This window comes from Procambarus clarkii, chromosome 91 (genome assembly GCF_040958095.1).
Source record: "Procambarus clarkii isolate CNS0578487 chromosome 91, FALCON_Pclarkii_2.0, whole genome shotgun sequence".
NCBI lineage: Eukaryota > Metazoa > Arthropoda > Malacostraca > Decapoda > Cambaridae > Procambarus > Procambarus clarkii.
Window position 1 is genome coordinate 156,384 of NC_091240.1, and position 23,617 is coordinate 180,000.

Here is a 23,617-nt window from a genome sequence, read left to right on the forward strand (position 1 = left end):
TAGGGTAGGCAACCATGCCCCTCCCCCCCCCCCCCAAGTCGGACTGTGATGGAAGCCGAGGCTCTGTAGCCCCAGCAACATTGGGCTCAGACCATGGTGCTTCTCTGACTCTCCTGACTACATGGATGCCAATGCTGGTTCCCCTCCCACCTCTGTGGCAGGGCTGAGCCCTTTGCCCCCCAGTGGTGACCACCTCATCACCTGGAGTATCTCCATCTCTCATTGTAACAACTGCACCTTTAACCCCCCCCCCTCCCTCCCTCATACCGGGGGTACTCGGCACCGTCACTTCTGCAATTGCATGCGCATGCTTCCTTCCAGTGCTACTACATTCCAAGCTTTGTTTGATCCTGCTACATGGACTAAGTATTTGTATCCGAGTCATATCGATTCTATACATCCTGATGATTTATTTATTCATAAACACCTAGTTGATTCAGTGGATACATTTGTCACTTTTAACACCACTCGTACTGGGACCCTGTACACGTGTCATTGCCCGTTTAGCCTCATTGTCCTGCATTGGAGAGACCTCTGTTCAGATCTCTAAAAAAATGCCTGGTTAAATGCCAGCATTGGCACAGTTATACTCTCGCAGCATGTTGCGACTGGTGATAGGAACTGAAAGACTGGCATGAGGATATTAAACACATCCTTGAGGACCAAGGCCATTCTATTCTACAGATTGATACGTTCACTCGACCCCTCGTGGTCATCATCAGCCTCTTCACGTAGTGAAGATCACTTTTCATAGTAGATCTCTTCCGTCTATATTTCTTGCTGGTGCCAGATGCCCTGTTAAGGAGTACATGCCCTCTCCTCGCCTCTGATAGATGCTAAAGATTTGGGCATGGTCCCTTCACATGCACAAGTAAGGTACTGTATCTCTATGTCCCTTACTCGCCACCCCCCTTATATCTCTTTGGAACCTGACGGCTGGGTGGACAGCACACAGGATTCGTAGTCCTAAGGTTCTGGGTTCGATCCCCGGTGGAGGCAGAAACAAATGGGCAGAGTTTCTTTCACCCTGATGCGTTTGTTCACCTAACAGTAAATAGGTACCTGGGAGTTAGACAGCTGCTACAGGCTGCTTCCTGGGGATATGAAACAAAAAGAAGGCCTGGTTGAGTACTAAGCCGTGGGGATGCTAAGCCCTGAAATCATCTCAAGATGACCGTTGTGTGGAGAGACTGAAGAGTGCTCTTCTTCCCAAGCTCACTGCGTCAATTGCGGCGACGCCCACCCTACCTTCTTCCACGCATGTCTGCACTGCAAATCCGAAGAAGCCATCCTCAATTGGAAACTGTGATCATTTATCTTTTCCTGAAGCGAGATGCCAAGTAAGCATTCTTCCCTCTTTCTCTAGCATGTCTTAATGCTCGTGTTACGTTCCACTTCTCCTTGCTCTCACCTACTGTCTCAGTTTCGCAACCATTTCCAAGCCTTGGACCCGGACACCTACACCTCACCTGCTCCTTTGCGTTCTGAGCCAAAGGGTCTTCCTCCTAGTTTTCTGTCTGGTGTTTCCTGCCTTCACAGTCTTCCCTGTCTCCCCCTCACAGTGTTCAAGAGAGAACTGGATAAGCACCTCCAAAGGATACCTGATCAACCAGGCTGTGACTCGTACGTCAGGCTGCGAGCAGCCGCGTCCAACAGCCTGGTTGATCAGTCCGGCAACCAGGAGGCCTGGTCGACGACCGGGCCGCGGGGACGCTAAGCCCCGGAAGCACCTCAAGGTAACCTCAAGGTAAGGTATGCTCCCGTTCCCTTCTTACTCCAGTCCTCCTCCTCAGCCCCTCGCCTCTGTCTTTTGGTTCTCAACACAGCCTATCCGTCCAGCCCGTTGTCCATCCTCCTCCTAGCCATTTTCATGTTGCCTACCCCATATCTTGGGGTATGCTAACACGCAGAAACACTCTTACCTCTGTATGAGACTCATGCAAGATTTAGTCATCTCAGCAGAGAAAAGAGATACAGTACTAAATCGGCGCCCACCCAGGCAGGGAGGAGCTGTTCGCAAGATAGCTCCCAGTTTGACTATGTAAACAGATTCAAATACCTTGGCCGGGCGCATCCGATCCCACGATCGTCGTCGCCCCTAAATCAACACAACAATACCTTGGCCTTGAGGTGCCACTGCATGGTCCTGTTGTATTCAGACTCTTCGTCAGTATAAAGAGAGGCTACGAGCTCTCAAGGCTGTTGCAGGTTATCACTCAGGCTAAGGTGCCAATGTCAAAATTTCCAAAATTATGTATGTAACTACACTACATTTTTGTTCATTTTATGTATGTACTTTGCAGGCATCAGATCTTTAGTGGATTATGCTGCACCTCTGCTCGCTTTGGTGCATGAAAGAAAGCTTGGAGGACTTGAAAATATTGCAGAACAAAGCCTTGAGGATAATCCTTGGATGCCCTCTTACCAGAAAGATAATTAACACGAGAAAGGAACTTTTATATTCCGAGCATTGTTGATCGTGTTATTGAAATTAACTGTCAAATTGGTATAAAAATGCTTAGGCTAGCTCATCCTAACCCTTGCACAGAATCTCTTCAAAATTTCTTTGTTGAAGGTCAACATTGTTCCAAATGGATAACTAAAACTGGAATTGAACTTTGTGTCAGATTTATGATTTCTACCAAGAGAGGCAACAACGGTACTTTCCTGCACCGTGGGAGATTACACCCTTTCTAATTTTAATCCCTTCAACATTATCCCACAACATGGTGTGGGATAATGTTTTATAACATTATCCCACTCTGACTTAACCCCATTTATACTGTTTCCTTTGGAATAGCCATGCCCTAATCCAACTTAATATAGCACCCCCAATACGGCACTGTATCAAAAGCATTGCTAAAGTCAAGGTACACAACATCACAATCCTTACCACTATCAACTGCCTCAACTATGCTGGAATAAAAAGATAGCAAATAAAAAGGTTGTTGATTTGTGGAACCAATTACCTCGTAACGTGGTGGAGGTGGGGTCCCTCGATTGTTTCAAGCGCGGGTTGGACATGTATATGAGTGGGAGTGGGTGGTTATAAAAAGAAGCTGCCTCGTATGGGCCAATAGGCCTCCTGCAATTATCCTTGTTCTTATGACAATAATAATTATTGTCATTAACAATAAGCAATGCATTTGAACAAGGAAAGTAATTTCTGACTCAGAGATTCAGCTAAAAATTACACTTTGCCAACGCAAGCTCAACCCAGCTGACCTGACGATCAGACCACCAATGGTCGAGCGAGCGTCCAGCCGGCATGACATTAGCTCCGCCCCCGATACAGGGGCTACGAATGTACGAGTTTTTACTACACTTTGGTTAAGCCCCATTTAGATTATACAGTTCAGTTTTGGTCGCTGTACTATAGAATGAATATAATTTTTTTTTTTTTTTTTGAGATATATACAAGAGTTGTTACATTCTTGTACAGCCACTAGTACGCGTAGCGTTTCGGGCAAGTCCTTAATCCTATGGTCCCTGGAATACGATCCCCTGCCGCGAAGAATCGTTTTTTCATCCAAGTACACATTTTACTGTTGCGTTAAACAGAGGCTACAGTTAAGGAATTGCGCCCAGTAAATCCTCCCCGGCCAGGATACGAACCCATGACATAGCGCTCGCGGAACGCCAGGCGAGTGTCTTACCACTACACCACGGAGACTGCACTTGAATTCACTTGAACGTGTCCAGCGTAGGATGACAAAGTTAATTACCCAAATTAGAAACCTGTCATATGAAGAAAGATTAACAAAGCTTAAATTACATTCATTGGAAAGGCGAGTTAGGGGTGTCATGATAGAGGTTTACAATGGTCCAACCCATGCTTGAAACAATCGAGGGACCCCACCTCCACCACGTTACGCGGTAATTGGTTCCACAAATCAACAACCCTGGTCGGAGCCGGAGCCGGTCGGCCGAGCGGACAGCACGCTGGACTTGTGATCCTATGGTCCCGGGGTCGATCCCGGGCGCCGGCGAGAAACAATGGGCAGAGTTTCTTTCACCCTATGCCCCTGTTACCTAGCAGTAAAATAGCTACTTGGGTGTTAGTCAGCTGTCACGGACTGCTTCCTGGGGGTGGAGGCCTGGTCGAGGACCGGGCCGCGGGGACACTAAAAAGCCCCGAAATCATCTCAAGATAACCTCAAGATAACACTGTTACCGAACCAGTATTTACCCAAGTCTTTCCTAAATCTAAACTTATCCAACTTATACCCATTGTTTCGTGTTGATACTTTTAATACCCTATTAATACCTCTGGTATGTCCATTCATCCACTTGTAAACCTCTATCGTGTCAACCCTAACTCTTCGCCTTTCCAGTAAATGCAATTTAAGCTTTGATAATCTTTCTTCATATGAAAGATTTCTAATTTGGAGAATTAACTTTGTCATCTTATGCTGGACACATTCAAGTGAATTTATATCCATTCTATAGTACGGCGACCAAAACTCAACTGCATAATCTAAATGGGGCCTAACCAGAGCAAGATATAGCTTAAGAACAACACCAGGTGTCTTGTTACTAACGCTTCGATTAATAAATCCGTGTCCTATTTGCCTTATTACGAACATTTATGCATTGAAACTTTGGTTTTAAATTCTTAATAACCATAACTCCCAGGTCCCTTTCGCAATCCAACTTCGGAATCTCAACACCATCTAGCTCGTATCTTGTAACTCTATCATCATTACCTAGCCTCAAAACTTTACATTTATCAGCATTAAACTGCATCTGCCAATCTTTTGACCATTTCAAAATCCTATTTAGATCAACTTGAAGTGAAAGTGAGTCTTCTTCCGTGTTAATTTCCCTACAGATTTTTGTATCATCGGCAAATTTGCAAATGTTGCTACTCAAACCTGAATCTAAATCATTTATATATATTATAAACAACAGAGGTCCCAGGACAGATCCTAGAGGCACTCCACTTACAACATTTTCCCACTCTGACTTAACCCCATTTATACTAACTCTGTTTCCTTTCGTATAGCCATGCCCTAATCCAGCTTAATATAGCACCCCCAATACCATGAGCCTCTATCTGTTTAATCAGTCTTTCATGTGGCACTGTATCAAAAGCTTTGCTAAAGTCAAGGTACACATGACAACCCTTAACACTATCAACTGCCTTAACTATGCTGGAATAAAAAGATAAATTTGTTAAACATGAACGGCCATGGTTGTTGGTAAAAATGGTCATTTTTAATGATTTAAAAATATTTTTACCATGGTCATGGTAAAACCATGTTGCGACTCATTTATTAATTTATGTTTTTCAAGATGAAGACGAATTTTATTTGCAATTATCGATTCAAGTAACTATCCCACAATAGACGTTAGGCTAATTGGCCGATAGTTTGACGCAAGTGATCTATCGCCTTTCTTAAAAATTGGTACCACATTAGCAACCATCCATGACCAGGCACTCTGCCTGACTATTGATTTATTAAATATGGTAGACAGTAGCTCGCAAAGCTCCTCTTTGCATTTTTTAAGCACCCTTGCAAACACTTCGTCCGGCCCTGCATTTCATTCGTTTATTTTATTTCTTAGACTTCTACTGTTAGTGTAATATACCCTAAGTGAATTGTTATTTTGAGGCCCTTCTCTTTCCCTTATCATTTTGCCAATTCCTTCTCCCACAAACACATACTTTTATTACCTTCTTCCTCCAAAAAAGCTTCTATTAGCAGCATATCCTGCTGCCAAACTGCAATTTTCGACTTTCCCTGACTACTACTGAAGCTCAGAGGAATTAGTCATCCACGCACACGTTATATAAATATTAAGCCTACTCAATAGTTCGCTCGATAGAGCTTGGGGTCCACGGTTCGAGTCTCCTAGAGCCCAGGTGAATGGAATATAATCTCAGGTACATCTCACAGAGTTTAGTTTAGTTCATTTATTATGCACCCCATACCCATCTTGTGGGCGGTAGTGGAAAGGGTTACAGAGGCACATAATGGGCTCAGGGACTGAACCCCACAATTCATTTAGCTAAGCAAGTTACAATCTTGATGAGCTAGTTACAAAATTCAATATAAGTCATCACATCAACAATGGGTTCGAGATCGACCTCAAGTACAGGTTCTAAATTAAGCAACTGACATATGTGGAGAGCTAGTGTCACAATTGATATGTTTGTCCTGCACACCGCCCGCCCATCCAGTAGGCAGCGGTGGATAGGTTACAGTCACTTAGTTACTACCTACAGTTAGCAAACTGGGGATATTTGGCTAAAATTTCTGGTAGCAGATCATTTTGAATGAAATATTGACACATCGCTGGAACATTGGTTATAGAATTGTCTCTAAATTCACGTATCTTTTCGCACTCCATCACATAGTGACGGAGGGTGTGCGAATAATTTTGTTGACACAGTTTACATTTGGTCAGGTCTACATCAGCAGATAATGAGAATTCCCAGAGATACTTGTAACCGAGTCTAACCCGAGCAGTAGTAACATCTAGAAGTCTGCTGATTTTATTGGATGATCCATAGATGTGTGGCTCCTCTTGCATGATAGTCTCACAGAGCTACAGCTAAATGGCACCCATACCGCCCACAAGATGGGTATGAGGTGCATAATAAACGAACTAAACTAACCATCTGCATTGGCTAACCCAGTCGCTCCTAACTCTTGACGATGAGCAGTAAAATCCCCAGCAATAATTACATTTTCGTGCGTGATGAAGGCAAGCACAGCCTCAGCTTCTAGTTCACGTCACAGCTATGTACACACACACACACACATACTAATGAAGCCACTATTACGCAAAGCGTCTGGGGCAAAACTTAAAATAATATAGATAATATCTTAACTATAATGCTACGCCCTGTGAAGAGCAGCCGAGGAGAAGGCACTTTAGTAGGACAGTTTCTTGACGTTGGGGAACCTTAGGAGGCCGGGGTGGAGGCTGTTGTCTCAGTAATTGTAGTAGGATCATTTCAAGTCAACGGTACGCTTGACTATTCCTAAGGATTATTGTTGATTATATTATTGTATCTTAATTTAAATCAATATATAATATCAAGAGGTAAGTTGTATATGGAGTAGAGGGGTGGTGAAGTAGCGGGGATGTGGAGGACTGTGTTGGTTGGTGTAGTGTGTGTGCAGGACGCTGGCCAGCGGGGGACCTTACTCTCACTCTCACTCTCACTCTCACACTCACACCTCACTCTGTCACCTCTCACTCTCACTACCTCCTGCCACACTCAACCTCATCTACATCACAAGACAAGAGTCACGCCATCTTGCCTGAAGGATCAGAAGAGGTTAGTTGGAGAGCATTTACCGGGAGCGGGCGAGGAGAGTGGAGTGCGCGGCACGTTCAGTTGACATGTCTCTTGTTTTGTTGTGTGTTGGGCTGAGTGTAGAGGCATTACTGCCCCCACCACCAGCACTATGGTCACCAGTCCACGCTGGTCTGGCTCACGGTGGCACCCTAGTGACGGCATCACCCCTCCTCAACACATCCACCTCTTTAATCCAAGGCTTCACCTTCCCCAAGATGCCACCCGCCACACTTTTATTGTGTTTTATTTATATATATATACAAGAGTTCTTATATTCTTGTGCACTCACTAGCACGCATAGCATTTCGGGCAGGTCCTTAATCCTAATTTTCCCCGGATTACGTTCCGCCAAATTGTTTAACAACCAGATACTCGTTCACTGCTGGGTGAACAGAGGCTACAACTAAGGATTGGTGCCCAGTCAATCCTCCCCGGCCAGGATACAAACCCAGGCCAGAGCACTCGGGAAACACCAGGCGAGTGTTTTACCACTTCGCCACGGGGACTACTAGGGAGTTATCTAACTCCGTTTACTGCAAAAGAGTCATTATGTGGAAGGGAAGGGAACCTCAGGATCTAGTGCTAAGCCATTATGACTATATAGCACTTGGAAGGTGTCAAGGTAAGGGTTTGGGGTGGGACAGGGTGGATGGAGTCATATCAAAATGTATCGCCCTGCCTGGGAAGTGAACCCAGAACCATAGAGTTGTGAGTCGCTCGGAGAGGTTTTTTTGTGAGGTTATTGAGGAGGCGCAGCGGCCAGATCAGACACCGAAGTTACACACACGTCGATTGTTTGTAATTGTTAAAGTTATAATGATTAGCTTAGACTGGTTAGTCATGCTACTTTGTTGGGTTACAATTAGTAGGTGTTAATGTAATGTACCTAATGATCTATATTTAGCTACATCATTTTGTCCCTTTTTGTCCTGCTCTAATTTTGTATCTCCCTAAATATTCTTTTAAATTTTTTTTTTAATTTTGAGACGCCATTGGTGCCTATCAGAGCTTTGTAAGGGTGACATTTTCGTTCCCTGTGATGCTAACAAATTCTCCAATGACTGTTAGGTGGGATATTTATGTTTACTTGATGTTATTGGTGATAAATAATTTTTAATGACACTAGGGTCCCTCTGAATGTATTTGTAGAACTAGTGGACAGTATCCCAGCTTGAGTGTAGGAAACTACATTCTTTAATGATGGAAGTGTGTGTGTATGGAAACCTCGAGGTAGCTTGAGTTACTCCTACATACCGATTATCGTTTATCAGCACTATATGGGAAGGACCCTCACCAGATAAGCTGGACATCCGGATAAGCAGGAATTCTTACCGGTTAAGTCCAAAAGTTAACATTCGCAATTTTTTGTACCAATACCAACATAATTTGAATTTCCACACTACTGTATCAGCTCGCTAATGTGGACTATATGGGAAAAAACCCAGCCGAATGATCACGTTTTCTGGATTAATGTACTTTTTCATAGCAGAAGTCCAAAAGTGACCATTTCCAACTATTTTTATACCACAAACAACATAATTTGAATTGCCTTGCCACATACAATTATAAAATATTCAACTAGAAACCTCAGCTTACCGTGTTGTAGTTTGTCTTCTTGATTGATGCTACACATTCTTGAAGTTAAGAATTCTTGACAATTTACGTTACCTATTCTAACACAACACTAAAATTAAGACTTAAAATTACTGTACAGTTCATGAGGCAAAGTTAGTTTTGTCTGCCAGCTGCTGAAGCCTCACAGGTTGAAGACGATTGGCTTGCCTGTGACGCCTCGCTGGTTGAAGGCGCTTGGCTTGCCTGTGACGCCTCACTGGTTGAAGGCGCTTGGCTTGCCTGTGACGCCTCGCTGGTTGAAGGCGCTTGGCTTGCCTGTGACGCCTCGCTGGTTGAAGGGCCTTTGGTTGCTTTTCTTGCAAAATAAGAATAAAGTTTAGCTTGCCTTCTGTGTTTATTGGCCTTTTGTATGATCAGCTCTTTGGTTCACCTCAGGTACTGATACATGTTTCCAACTTCTGGATTAGCACAGTTGGATGAAGAATTAATTAATCCATCGACATAGGACATGAGTACACTGTATTTCGTGGTCTGTGGTGTTGGTTCCTCACTGCCTTCTTCATCCTTCACCTCTTCGTCGACCTCACCAATAATAGACTGGAGAATCTCTTCACTCGTCACACCATATCCAGGGTCATTAGCATCTCTTTCAAGCCAATCAACCACATCCTGTCTTTCTAAATTTTTGCCAGTATTTCTGAACATTCCATGGATTTCATCTGTAAATCCTTCAAAATTCATTTCTTCATCCTCCTCATTGCTGACTGTAGACGGGAGGAGTTTTTCCAGGAATTCTTCAAAGTCAAGTCCTTTACTTCACTCCACACCTTGTCCCAGTTATAGATGGCTTCCTTGATGGAATAGTTCTTCAAATTCTCGAGGGTTCTTTTAGCTCTGTTATCCACCCCGAGTTCCATATCTTCCTCAAGAGGCAAAACTACCAAAACTTTGGTGAGCATCATTTTGGTGTACAACCTCTTAGTGGCACAGATAACTCCCTGATCCATAGGCTGGATGAGAGAGGTTGTATTTGGAGGAAGTGTCATGCACGTTATCTTGCCGTCATGTGAGGTTAACGTGTCAATTCTAGGGTGGGCAGCCACATTATTAAGCAACAGCAAAGCCCAAAGTTTGCTTGGCCTCATTTTGAGTTTCTTAACTTGATGGTCACAAACTTCCTTGCAGAATACGTTATGAAACCAAGAAAGAAAGATCTCTTGTGTAAACCATGCATTCTTTGAGTTATAATATTTCACAGGCAGTCTGTCCATGCAATGTTGCTTTCCTCTTGGTTTCTTTGATTTGCCAACAGTTGCACACGTGATTCTGTCTGTGCCGTCGGCATTCGCACACATCATGTGCATTTTATAATTTGTTTCATTTTTATGATAATTTTTATATTTTTCTTTTGCAGATTTTCAAAATGGATAACACTCAGTCTTACCCATCAAAAAAACATGAGCCAGATAATGACAGTGGCCTTGGTATGTATTACATGATACCCCTCAGTTTTCTATGGATACAAAGTTAGTGATACATTTCTTTGAAAGTTAGGATTTTTATAAAATAACAACATATTGAAGTTATTAACTGTTATTAACTAAGTTATTAACTCTTTACTCCATATTTATACAAAAATTTAGGACATATTTGTTTGTTACACTTACTATATTTAATTGCATTTCCAGTTAAGAAAAAAATATTTTCCTTGTCAACAATAACAAAACATTTCGGTTAAAAATTTCATGTAAATTTATAAATATATTCAGTTTTATAATAGAAAAACTGGCCCAAATTAGATTAAGTGTTCCCAAAGTATAGAATAGAGAACCTGTCCCACACATTAGCACTTCTGCTTTCCCGGCGGGTGGGCCATCGGGTACCCCAAGGTAGAGTGAGAGATGTTTATACAGTACTGTACTGTACTCTTTTTTTTGGTTTTCTTACCTCAATTTTCGTGCTACGTTGATCAATTTGGTATCACATTGTTCACAATACAATGCTCTAAAAGAATATTTACATAGAACAAATATAAGAACGTTACCACTACCATAAGATAAAGTACATAAAGTAAAGAATAGTGGCCGCCTCACACTTGGTCTGGATGTTGTAACATTGTCACTAGTAGAACAGCTGTCATCATCATGTTCATCACCAGCATGTATGATGATGTCATTTTTGAGATGCCAATCCTTATAGTGTACTCAAAGTACACTAGTGACCAAATGACTACTTCGTGGCACTGGAGGAATGCGAGTACAAATGATTTCTTGGTATCAGTTGTGTAGTACTTGTATAACACAAAAGCATTATGTATAGCCACAGAGAATAGGAAGACGTTGGCTCACATTTTAAAACAAACTATAATAATCGGACAAGAAATATAATTTTTACAAATATTTTAATTTTGGACGTATTTTGGATGTCACTGCCATCCTCGAGATAACTAAGTACTGTATATAAATTTTAGGACGTCGATACCATTAACAGGATGCGATAGTGGTTAAACTCTGGTACAGGAATATCTTTTCAGTGGCTCCCAAGATAGAGAAAAATGTAACCTCTGCCACTACTCGAAGGTGAGTGAGGAGGCAGGGGTCACGCCAAGGTACACTCTTGCTCTACCTCCTGACACCTGACATAATGCTTTGACAAAGTTGAATGTTGACCATGCCTTTACTTAAGAACTGTTAGCTCTAGTCATCTTAATATATGAGGAAGATAACAATTTTGCTTTCAGGGTGTCTTGACTGCATAAATATCAAGGCTATCAAAGATTGCCTAATTTCTACACACAAACTATCACTAGAGCCATCCTGACCAGCAACACTGAAATAGACAGCTATAGTGACAATTGGAGATTAGACAGAGCCAAAGTACTTCATACCAAGCACACTCATTCAATTATCAAGAGCCAGCTTAAAGTTAGGTACATGCTCCCATCTACAAGACCAACCACACACCTTAGTCACCAGCCACCCATCACCTGCCCACCACAACTGTACCCCCACCAACCTCCCTGCCCACCACAACTGTAACCCCACCAACCTCAATGCCCACCACAACTGTAACCCCACCAACCTCCCTGCCCACAACAACTGTAACCCCCACCAACCTCCCTGCCCACCACAACTGTAACCCCCCCACCAACCTCCCTGCCCACCACAACTGTACCCCCCACCAACCTCCCTGCCCACCACAACTGTACCCCCACCAACCTCCCTGCCCACCACAACTGTAACCCCACCAACCTCCCTGCCCACAACAACTGTAACCCCCACCAACCTCCCTGCCCACCACAACTGTAACCCCACCAACCTCCCTGCCCACAACAACTGTAACCCCCACCAACCTCCCTGCCCACCACAACTGTAACCCCCCCCCACCAACCTCCCTGCCCACTACAACTGTAACCCCACCAACCTCCCTGCCCACCACAACTGTAACCCCACCAACCTCCCTGCCCACAACAACTGTAACCCCCACCAACCTCCCTGCCCACCACAACTGTAACCCCCCCCACCAACCTCCTTGCCCACCACAACTGTAACCCCACCAACCTCCCTGCCCACAACAACTGTACCCCCACCAACCTCCCTGCCCACCACAACTGTAACCCCACCAACCTCCCTGCCCACCACAGCTGTACCCCCACCAACCTCCCTGCCCACCACAGCTGTACCCCCACCAACCTCCCTGCCCACCACAACTGTACCCCCACCAACCTCCCTGCCCACAACAACTGTAACCCCACTAACCTCCCTGCCCACCACAACTGTAACCCCACCAACCTCCCTGCCCACCACAGCTGTAACCCCACCAACCTCCCTGCCCACCACAGCTGTACCCCCACCAACCTCCCTGCCCACCACAACTGTACCCCCACCAACCTCCCTGCCCACCACAACTGTACCCCCACCAACCTCCATGCCCACAACAACTGTACCCCCACCAACCTCCCTGCCCACAACAACTGTAACCCCACCAACCTCCCTGCCCACCACAACGGTAACCCCACCAACCTCCCTACCCACAACAGCTGTAACCCCCACCAACCTCCCTGCCCACAACAGCTGTAACCCCCACCAACCTCCCTGCCCACCACAACTGTACCCCCACCAACCTCCCTACCCACCACAACTGTAACCCCACCAACCTCCCTGCCCACCACAACTGTAACCCCCACCAACCTCCCTGCCCACAACAGCTGTAACCCCCACCAACCTCCCTGCCCACCACAACTGTACCCCCACCAACCTCCCTACCCACCACAACTGTAACCCCACCAACCTCCCTGCCCACCACAACTGTAACCCCCAACCTCCCAGCCCACCACAACTGTAACCCCCCACCCACCCCCTGCCCACAACAGCTGTACCCCCAGCCACCCCCTGCCCACAACAGCTGTACCCCCAGCCACCCCCTGCCCACAACAACTGTACCCCCCAGCCACCCCCTGCCCACGACAGCTGTACACCCCACCCACCCCCTGCCCACAACAGCTGTACCCCCACCCACCCCCTGCCCACAACAGCTGTACCCCCGAGCCACCCCTGCCCATGACAGCTGTACCCCCCAGCCACCCCCTGCCCACAACAGCTGTACCCCCCAGCCACCCCTGCCCACGACAGCTGTACCCCCCAGCCACCCCTGCCCACGACAGCTGTACCCCCCACCCACCCCCTGCCCACGACAGCTGTACCCCCCACCCACCCCCTGCCCACAACAGCTGTACCCCCACCCACCCCTGCCCACGACAGCTGTACCCCCCAGCCACCCCTGCCCACGACAGCTGTACCCCCCAGCCACCCCTGCCCACGACAGCTGTACCCCCCAGCCACCCCTGCCCACAACAGCTGTACCCCCCAGCCACCCCTGCCCACAACAGCTGGACCCCCCAGCCACCCCTGCCCACGACAGCTGTACCCCCCAGCCACCCCTGCCCACAACAGCTGTACCCCCCAGCCACCCCTGCCCACGACAGCTGTACCCTGCCTACCACAACTGTACCTCCAGGAAAATTAATTTGTTTACTAGTGTTATATAGTTACAGTTGTAATTAAATTAGTAGCATTGCCCTGATATTCTCCACCAAAAGTGAATGATTATAAAGCCTTGTTCATCTTTAGGTTCAGTAGTTGCAAAACACTACAACAGCATTGAAGACAAAGGGGTGAAGGAGAGGAGTAAAAGCCGCATTTTCTTCATGAGGAACTCTAACAACTGGATCAAAAGTTATCTCATAAACTACTGTTTAGAGCAAATTCGGGATCGACAGGTTGATGATTATCCCATTTCTGCACTTGATCTTGGCTGTGGTAAAGGTGGTGATCTTCTGAAGTGGCAGAAGGTAAGACAATGTTCTCTTGGGGAATACCCCTCTGTTGTGGCTTTTTACCATATGTGGGTTTGTCAGTAATAAAGCAGATAAAACTAATAGTTTTCATTTCAAAAATGTATAGTGTATTATACTAGTGTATGCTTACGACACCCACATACAGGAGGAGACATCATAATGTAGCAGTAGCACACACACTGGAGCTCCAGGAAAATTCAATTGCCAAGGTATTGTAGAACAGGTTGATGAACATAAGTTGTGTCCCAGAAAATATTAAAGTACCAATGTAGTGAATTTGAGAAATATGAGACAGAACTAGTATGAAAAAGTTAGTCAATTTTGTTGATAAAGTTGTCAAAACAATAGTAGACGACAATAAAGATGGTTGCTGGTACTGTATAAGGAAGAACAATACAAAAAAATAATTTTGATGACTTTGATGAGGAAAACTATTAGTTCAAGTGATTTGCACAAGAAGTTAACGAAAGTAGAAAATATTGTAAATTATTATGCGGAAATAAAGTAATATGAGAAGCAGTAATGAAAACTTGAGCTCTGGATGGTCAAATAAAGAAATTATGCAAGGATAAGGAACACTGGGAATCTAAAGGACAAGTCCTGAATTGGGAAAATAAATCAAATCTAGACACTAGCGAGTACAGTAGGTAAGGCAAGAAAAATCCACAGGAAAAAGAGCTTCGTCAATAAAGTTGGAGAAGGTTTCACATGGAATAGAGAAGTACAAGAAGGATATGCAACTTACACGTGGCCAGAGAGAAAGTAATACTAGAGGAAGTGGTTAAGGAAGCCAGAAACTGCAACAATCAGAAGTACACACACATGACTGGGAGTCAGAAGGGAAATGGCATCAAACCCAAAGCAGAAGCTGTGTGACGAACAAGATGGCCTCATGATGATCAAGAGAGAGAGAGAGAGAGAGAGAGAGTATAGTAGGCGCAGATGAAGATAAATCATGATTTTTGATACTTGTGGCTTCAACTTTAAATCAATAGACTTGGAAGCCTACAAAGCAAGAATGGAAGACTTTTGGACTGGCAGATTTGTAAGCCTCGTCCTAGAGACATTCATGCATGAACACATTTTCCTGTTTTGTAGTTTCCTGTAGTTTTCCTTATCAAAGCCATCAACATCATCCAAAGACCAAAGAGCCAGAGCTCAACCCCCCCACAAGCACAACTAGGCGAGTACATTAAGCAAGCCACAAGAATGAGGGGAAGGGCATGTTCCTTCAATGTTGAATATGATGTTCGCCATTAAATAAGAGATATTTGACATTACATTTCTTGGGTAAGAGGGACCATGTAATTTTTGGAATAAAATATGCAATGTGTTATAATCTAGAAGAGAGTGAAGAAGATGAAGCAGCTGAAAAACTTAATTTCATGAGAGGACACTGTGGGGAACTTAGCAAGTTCTACAGTATAATCAATTTGATTAAATGACTTGTTAGGCAACAAAGTAAATGGGATGTATGCCAAGTGTTGTGGGTTATATGATAGACAAAGAAATGTACTGTATATCAAAACAGAGATGCAGAACTAGAAAACAGGATTGCTTCAACAGAAATTGCAAGAGCGCCAGAGAAGAGACAAAAATGAAATCGATATAGGAAGAGGCCAAAGCCTCAAACATATCAGTAACACAAAGCAGCAAGAAACAGCTACATGACAGTGAGAAGAGAGGCAGAAAGAGGTTTTTGTAACTGGATAACGGACAAATGTAAAACAGGACTAGGACTAGTCTATGAATTCATTAAAAGCAAATTGCAAGTAAAGAATATAATTCAGAGGTTGAAAATGGGAAACACATTCATGGAGAATGAAAAAAAATTATGTGAAACATTAAACAAACGATTCCAAAAAGTGTCTGTATAAAATATCAGAGAACAGGGTGTAATACAAATTTGAGAGAATAACATAATGTACTGTACATAGGTGTCTTGAGATGAAGTGTGGGAAAAAGGCTCAAGGAGCTAGGTAGAAACAAGGCAGTTGACCCAGTTGGCGTTTCATCTTGGGTTCTGAGAGAATGCGCATCTGTGCATCTGAGCTCTGCTGCAATTAATTTTTCAGTCATCTTTGTGTACAGGGGTCTTGGGAGATATATATAGAAAAAGGCTACTTTAGTTCCAGTCTACAAAAATGGTAGCAAGGAAGACCCTCTTATAGACATGTATCATTGAGAAGTGTAATAGTCAAAACATTTAAAAAATTATTAAAACCACATGAGTAGGATACCTGAAGAGAAATGATATAACCAGTGAAGAGCAGAGGTGCCATAGGCACAATCAGAGAACACTGTATAAACATCAGAGGTCCGCGGTTGTTCAACGTCCTCCCAGCAAGCATAAGAAATATTGCCGGAACAACCGTGGACATCTTCAAGAGGAAACTAGATTCATTCCTCCAAGGAGTGCCGGACCAACCGGGCTGTGGTGGGTATGTGGGCCTGCGGGCCGTTCCAAGCAACAGCCTAGTGGACCAAACTCTCACAAGACAAGCCTGGCCTCGGGCCGGGCTTGGGGAGTAGAAGAACTCCCAGAACCCCATCAACCAGGTATCAACCAGACAGTATGGTTTTCAATCAGGAAAATCCTGTGTAACAACTCTGCTTAGTTTCTATGACAGCCACAGAGATTTTACAGGAAAGAGATGACTTGGGTCGACTACATTTATCTGGACCAAAGGGGCTTTCAACAGAGTCCCACATAAGAGATTGTTTTGGAAACTGGAACATACTAGAGGAGTGACAGGGAGACTTCTGACATGGATGATTAATTTTCTGACAAAAATGATGGCAGTAATCGGGCAATGTATCCGATTGAAAGAGTGCTACTAGCGGAGTATCACAGGGTTCAATTTTTGCACCAATAATGTTCATTGTCTACATAAATACTCTACCAGATGGAATACAGAATTATATGAATATGTTTGCTGCTGGTGCTAAGCTTCAAGGGAAGATAAGAAACAATTGTCATGCTCTTCAAAATGACCTAGACGAAATATGGTAAGTGAATGGAGCACCATGTGGCAAATGGAATTAAGTGAATAAATGCCATGTTATGAAATGTGGACTAGGAAAAAATAGGCCAGATAAAACCTACAAATTATTTGCAAAGAATTAAAGATCTCTAACAAAGATTTCATGGATTGGTTCTGGTTGACTGTCACTAGACAATCACACAAAGGACATAGTGCGAGGCGCATGTGCTGTGTTTTCCAACTTCAGAATCTGTTTTAAATTCATGGTGAAGTACCAAAGTACATGTGAAAACCAAAGAAACTGTTCATGACTTTTGTGTGACCAAAATTGGAATATGAAGTAGGTAAGGAGTAAAGGTAAGAGGCTTGGGTTAATAACCTATCCATATAAAGATTAGTCAGGTGTAGTGTGCATGGTATTTTGGCCAGCGATGTCATCGTTGGCATCTTCATGTTCCAGTCTTGCTTTCACTCTCGTAGTTGGTAGAGCGAATAGTTCCGTTATTTTATTTTTTATGGTGGGTTGTTTGACTTTTATGTGAAGGGCTTCAAGAAGTTGTAATCATCTTACTTCTTGGGTTTTGTCTAATATGCAAGTGCTCTTATTCGGCATTTCTCTTGTTAGGGTGATGTCATGGGCTTGTCTCATGGTATTTTTAGGGGCACCTGATTGATGACAGGTCAAATGCCCTGTGAGCTTGGTTGACGTCTTACCTATGTACAGTGGTACCTCGCATAACGATCGCCCCAAAAGACGAACATTTTGGGTAACGAACGGTCCCGATCGGCGTCAAATCGTCCCGTATGACGAACGCTGGTTTGAGTAACGTCGACACCACATAGTGAGATCGCGCTGCTTCTTGCACATTCTTAGACGCCTCTGATGATGCACATAAATTATGTTGTTCTTGTTTAAAGATGCTAATGATGCTGGGATATAAAGGGGTGACTGCTGAGATGTTGCAAAGCATTGACGTTTTTGTAGGAAAAAAGAAATGAAATGTCTGATATACAACAAATGTCAAAAAGGTTCGTTCAGTGTTCGGCAGGTAGGCTGCTCCATTATAACAATCTTTCTTTGTTTCAAATGTGTTCCATTTGTTTTGTATCTGTCATTTACATCTCAATAATGGAGAAGCCTACCTTACATATACACTCAACAAACCATTATGACATTTTCCTTTCTTCAAATGTGTTCAATATTTATTTTTCATTTGTCTTATAGCAAAAGGTTCGTTCAGTGGTCGGCAGGTAGGCTGCTCCATGTTTCTTATATACAAAAAACGTAAATAATAAAAAAAGTTAAGAATTTTGAAAACCAGTACAAATGTCAAAAAGGTTCGCTCGGTGGTCTACAGGTCGGCTGCTCCATGTTTCTTAAATAAAAAAAATAAAAACTGTTGAAACAATTTGAGAAATGGACAAATGCCATAAAGGTTCGTTCAGTGTTTGTCGGGTAGGCTGCTCCATTATTGAGACGTAAGTGACAAATACAAAACAAATGGAACACATTTGAAACAAAGAAAGATCGTCATAATGGAGCAGCCTACCCAACAAACACTGAACGAACCTTTTGCTATAACGAATATGAAAGACTAGGGCTGCTGGCTGGGTTAGTACTGCATTAGCAACCATTTGTGGCACATGTGCCTCTGGCTCCCAAACACCTGTCCGACACGGTGTTGAAAGACTGCGCTCAGTCGGTGCAATTCAGACCCTATTGTTTGAAGAACATAAGGGTCATAACATAGGTGGAGCTAGGCGCAATAAGGGCTTAACACAACAGTCGGATGCCAGTGATACAGCACCTCTGAGGATGATACAGCGAGCGTATCCAGTTGTAGCTCTGAGCCCCACCCTTGCCATCTCCAATTTATATAGATGAATCGTTTTCTGCATTTAGTGATGATGCATCTGATACAAGTAGCATAGATGAACAGTGTTAGCGGCTTCCATGGTGGTGGTGTTCATTGATATTTTCAAGAATACCTGAATCTCTTCCTGACTGATGAACACTCTTTGAGGCTCGCTGAATCTCTTCCTGTGTGGGACCTTACAAAGCGATCTTTTCAAGACTACCTTACAAATTGAGCTTTTCCTATAATCGTTTCAATACTACCTTATGCTTTACAAGCTTGGCTACATACCACCTACAAGTACTAAAGCCAAGGGTGAACGCGAGTGCGTTATTTGCAAGCACACAGAACAATGAAACAGGAAACGAAAATCTATCTGTAGCTGGTGCAACGAGAGCAAAGTCGCGCTGTGTACCATGGACTACTTCGTTGATTATTACGCAACTCCAAAGTACTGAGTGTGTAATAGAGTGTGTTACTGTGTAAATAGTATGTGAAACTGTACATATTGTAATTTTAGTGAATTTTTACCACGTAATATTGTGACAATAAACATTTATTGTGGACACATTACTGACAAATGTATCACAGTTCCATGGAAAATTATGAACATTCTACTGTATACATATTGTAAAGGTCACAAATATGCATCATATACGTTAAAAGAAGCAAATAAAACCGCATTGGAAATACATTGAAAAAATATTTGAAAATATATTTGTGGCAACACGCGGTGCTTGAATGGCCTGTGCGACCGTGTCTGGGAGCTTCACACACGGGCGACCAGCCCCTGATGACGTCACAGCGCACCTTGTCCACGCCCTCACAACCAAAGTAAGTGGAATTTGGTAATTATTTTTACAGAGACATGTTCAGGGAAGGTAATTTATCATTTTACAAAGAAAAATTATATTTTGAGGAACATTTGATGTCATGCACACTGGGAGAATTTCACAATAAACACAGTGCATCACACTGGTTACATGGGGGACACTCGTTTTGTATGACGTCCGTTTCACATGACGAACATGGAACGGATTAAATTCGTTACTCGAGGTACCACTGTACTTAGATTTAAGGTTACATCCTTCGTGGGGGCAGGTTTACATATATATTACATTCGACTGCTGTAAAGGGTTCTCGGTTGACTTTGAGTTGTTTTTAATGAGGAGGTCATTGATCTTCTTTGTTTTATATTATATGATGTCTATGTTTTGGTTAAGGGTTGTGCTTTTTATGCCTTTATGAATTATTTCTTTCATTATTCTCTCTTTTCTTATATTCACTGTACATGGTGGATTTGTAATATTATTTTATTGGAAGTGTTGTGGTTTGTTCTTGTTCCAGATTGAATAAAGAACTTGGACTTCCAGTCCAAGTGTTCTCTTATAGTAGTGTTACCCTCGTGGTTACTGTAGCCATTGTTCACCAATGCTTGTGTTATCCTTTCAAACTCACGTTGCTCCATCCAGAGCAGTGGTAAGCGCTCGGTGAATATAAGCATTGAAAACACTGGCTTTATATCTTTGGGGGTACTCACTCTTGCCGTACCTCCTCTTCCTTTCCCTGCAGGTGTGGTTTGCCCTATTTTTGGTTTTCTCCCCCCTGATTCCAGCTTCTAAGTGTGTGAGTGTTTCGTAGTTAAGTTGGGGAGTAGCTTTGGGTGCAGCTTGGCGTTATCCATGGATGGTCCCTACCATATCAGCCTTCTCCGTGGGAGGATACCCAATCACAGGTGTTGGGCAAGGACTGTGGCCTCAATGGCAGGCTTCCAGGGTTGACAGGGAAGACTGAGGAGTGCCCATGGATGCCTTTCAGCCCTGATTGGGTCTTGGTGCCCTCTGCAGAGGGTCTTATGTTACAGGGGAATCATATTATTCTCCTGCCATGTATGAGTTGGATCGTTCAAATTCTCCCCCTCCGGTTAATTTCCGGGTCCTGGTAGGCAGTGTAGATGCATCCTTTTTCTGAAAATTTCTGTTCTCCCATGCTGTGTCTTCAGTGTTTTGTGCGAATTAGCTTCGGTACTTCCTGCAGAGTCAGACCTCTTTTTTTTGATGATTGACTCTCTCTTTTTAAGTTCGGATCAATCTTCTCCTTTTGGTACCAATTTGAGGTCATGGGCTCATCCTGGTTGGCTGACAACCCTCTTCTTTTCTTGGGGTCATGGCAAAGGTTCTGTTGTTCCTGTTCACATGGGTAGCGGGAAGGGGGCACCATCTTTCAGATGTTTAAGAGCTGGGCTCAGTTTGCCCCACTTCAGTCCTACCTGTTTGCTCCTGCACTTCCCAAGGATATGAGGGAGTGTAAGCTCCACATGTGACTGGTTCCATTTCTGGAAACTCTGGTTCCCGGTAGGCCAAGCAGAACCAGCCGTGGCTGATGTGATTTTTTAGTATGGAGCAATTTCACGAAGATAGTTTCAGGGTGTCACCAGGGCCTCTAGAAATTGGTGTTTCATTGCATTCAACACTTGGGTTTATTTTACCAGACCCAAAGTAAGGCTGCTATATTTTGTTCTTTTCCAGTAATCTATATATGTTTTCTATAATTTTATAAGTTTATTTTTTTTTTGTAATTTGCTAAATACTTGAGGAGGAGAAGGAGGAGGAGGAGGAGGAAGGCACTGATGGGTAAACTTGCATTTGTTATTGTGCTGCAACTAAAGTATGGCAGCTAGGGATAATTTGTCTGTAATCTCCATGTACAGTGTAGGAATTTTTCTGTAATTTTGCAAGAATAAATTATGTGTAGAATTGTAATTTATTTTTTTGTAGGGTAATAGGGGGCAAGCAACATTTCCCAATACCTAAATTATTTAGAATATAATTGTTTTAGTAATTTTTTTGTTCTATATTCTATATTTTTTAAAGAAACTTGTTATTTGGAGGGTATGGGGTGGTACCCTAAGGTAATTACTGATTTCCTAAATCACTATGACTAAATTATGGCACTGAAAAGGTTACCATTTTATTTTCCAAACATTGCATCATTTACTCTATTACATATACATCTTTACATTAGGATTACAATAACTATATTTAGGCAATTTCTAAAGTATTGTGCACTTGGGAGAGGAGGAGGTGAACTATATCTGACTCCATATTATGTGGTGGCCTCCCCTCTTTGCTGGCAGCGAACACTGGAACCATATTATCAGCATCAGCATAATTAGGGAGCCGGCCGGCCGAGCGGACAGCACACTGGGCTTGTGATCCTGTGGTCCCGGGTTCGATCCCGGGCGCCGGCGAGAAACAATGGGCAGAGTTTCTTTCACCCTATGCCCCTGTTACCTAGCAGTAAAATAGGTACCTGGGTGTTAGTCAGCTGTTGCGGGCTGCTTCCTGGGGGTGGAGGCCTGGTCGAGGACCGGGCCGCGGGGACACTTAAGCCCCGAAATCATCTCAAGATAACCTCAAGATATCAGTATTCAAAACATTGGTACAAAATGTAAACTGTCCTATGATGACCACATTTCACTAGATGATCAATACACAATGAAGATCTAACCCGTCCCCTCAAATAGTACATTACATTTTGCTGTATAAATCTCGTAAGGCCAAAAATGGATGGACTAAAAAATTTACACGATGTCCCATTTTTTATTTGTGGGTCCTCGGTTAGGTTAGGTTCGGGTAATTTAGTACAGGAGTTTAGTGACATGAATGCTTGGGAGGACGGGCTGGATTATCACACTTTGACTTAATTTGCAAAATGGATTCTAATCTTTAATTTAGTAAAGGAAAAAGTATTAAAGTTCTTGACAATGAATATAGGTGTTCGAATTTGACACATCTTGTAAGTTTTATTAAATATTGCTTGGCATTTGTACTCGAATATGTGATAGTTGTGAGTCAAGATGTGTTGAAATGAAGTCGAGAAAATTACCCCCACCTCAAAAAAATATTTATAGGGATAAAGATAATGGTTTAGGGATATATAAGTAACCTTTATATAAGTGGTAAAGCCCTCAACTGGTCCCCATTGAGCAAAAACAACCTAAAGAGACAAAGAAAATAGTGAAATATGTGAACAACTCTGCCAAAAAATTAAGTCAAGTTCAGCCGCCTGTGGCTGATTTGCATGTTGACCAATTTCATTCCACCTTCACATACTGAGTGACGGGTATGCATTCTCCAAGATGTAGAAGCCACAACAAAATCAGATGAGAAACAAAGGAGGAAAAAAAATGGAGGACATAAGAAATATTAGCATTGGGCAATGTATTTATATGATATATAATTAAATACAGCAAAATAACATACTTATTCATTATTATTTGTGTGAAATTTTGCCCTCCAGGTGGTACTCAGCAATCCTAGAGGTTTCATATCCACTTTGTGGAACCTCACTACTACTCCTCTTCTTCTGTGTGTCGGACAGATGCTTCCATTATCCATGAGTTCCACCAACTAGGTGTTATTATCATCAGTACCGGTTGCAGATTTTTTTTTAATTCATATAAAATCCATTTCTTATGATATTGGATGAAATTTTCATGACGCTGATGCCAAATAACATTAGATTTGTTTAA

The 23,617-nt window shown here is 43.2% G+C and overlaps 2 protein-coding genes across 2 annotated transcripts in view; one reads left to right on the forward strand and one right to left on the reverse strand.

Moving 5' to 3' along the window:
- Positions 1-7,112: 7,112 nt before the first annotated feature.
- Rnmt (RNA guanine-7 methyltransferase) overlaps positions 7,113-23,617 on the forward strand; it is a 48,778-nt gene continuing 32,273 nt past the window's right edge. The window contains exons 1-3 of the mRNA XM_045767800.2: positions 7,113-7,291; positions 10,302-10,371; positions 14,017-14,237. Of these exons, the coding sequence (XP_045623756.1) occupies positions 10,311-10,371; positions 14,017-14,237 (282 nt within the window). The 5' untranslated portion in view covers positions 7,113-7,291; positions 10,302-10,310. The remainder of the gene's footprint in view (positions 7,292-10,301; positions 10,372-14,016; positions 14,238-23,617) is intronic.
- On the reverse strand, positions 9,625-10,242 carry LOC138359506 (tigger transposable element-derived protein 7-like). Its single transcript, XM_069318839.1, has one exon. It carries the CDS (start codon positions 10,240-10,242, stop codon positions 9,625-9,627), a length of 618 nt encoding a protein of 205 aa, XP_069174940.1.

Excerpts from the sequence above, each read along its gene's own strand:
- LOC138359506 (XM_069318839.1), bottom strand. The coding sequence starts at position 10,242 with ATGTGTGCGAATGCCGACGGCACAGACAGAATCACGTGTGCAACTGTT.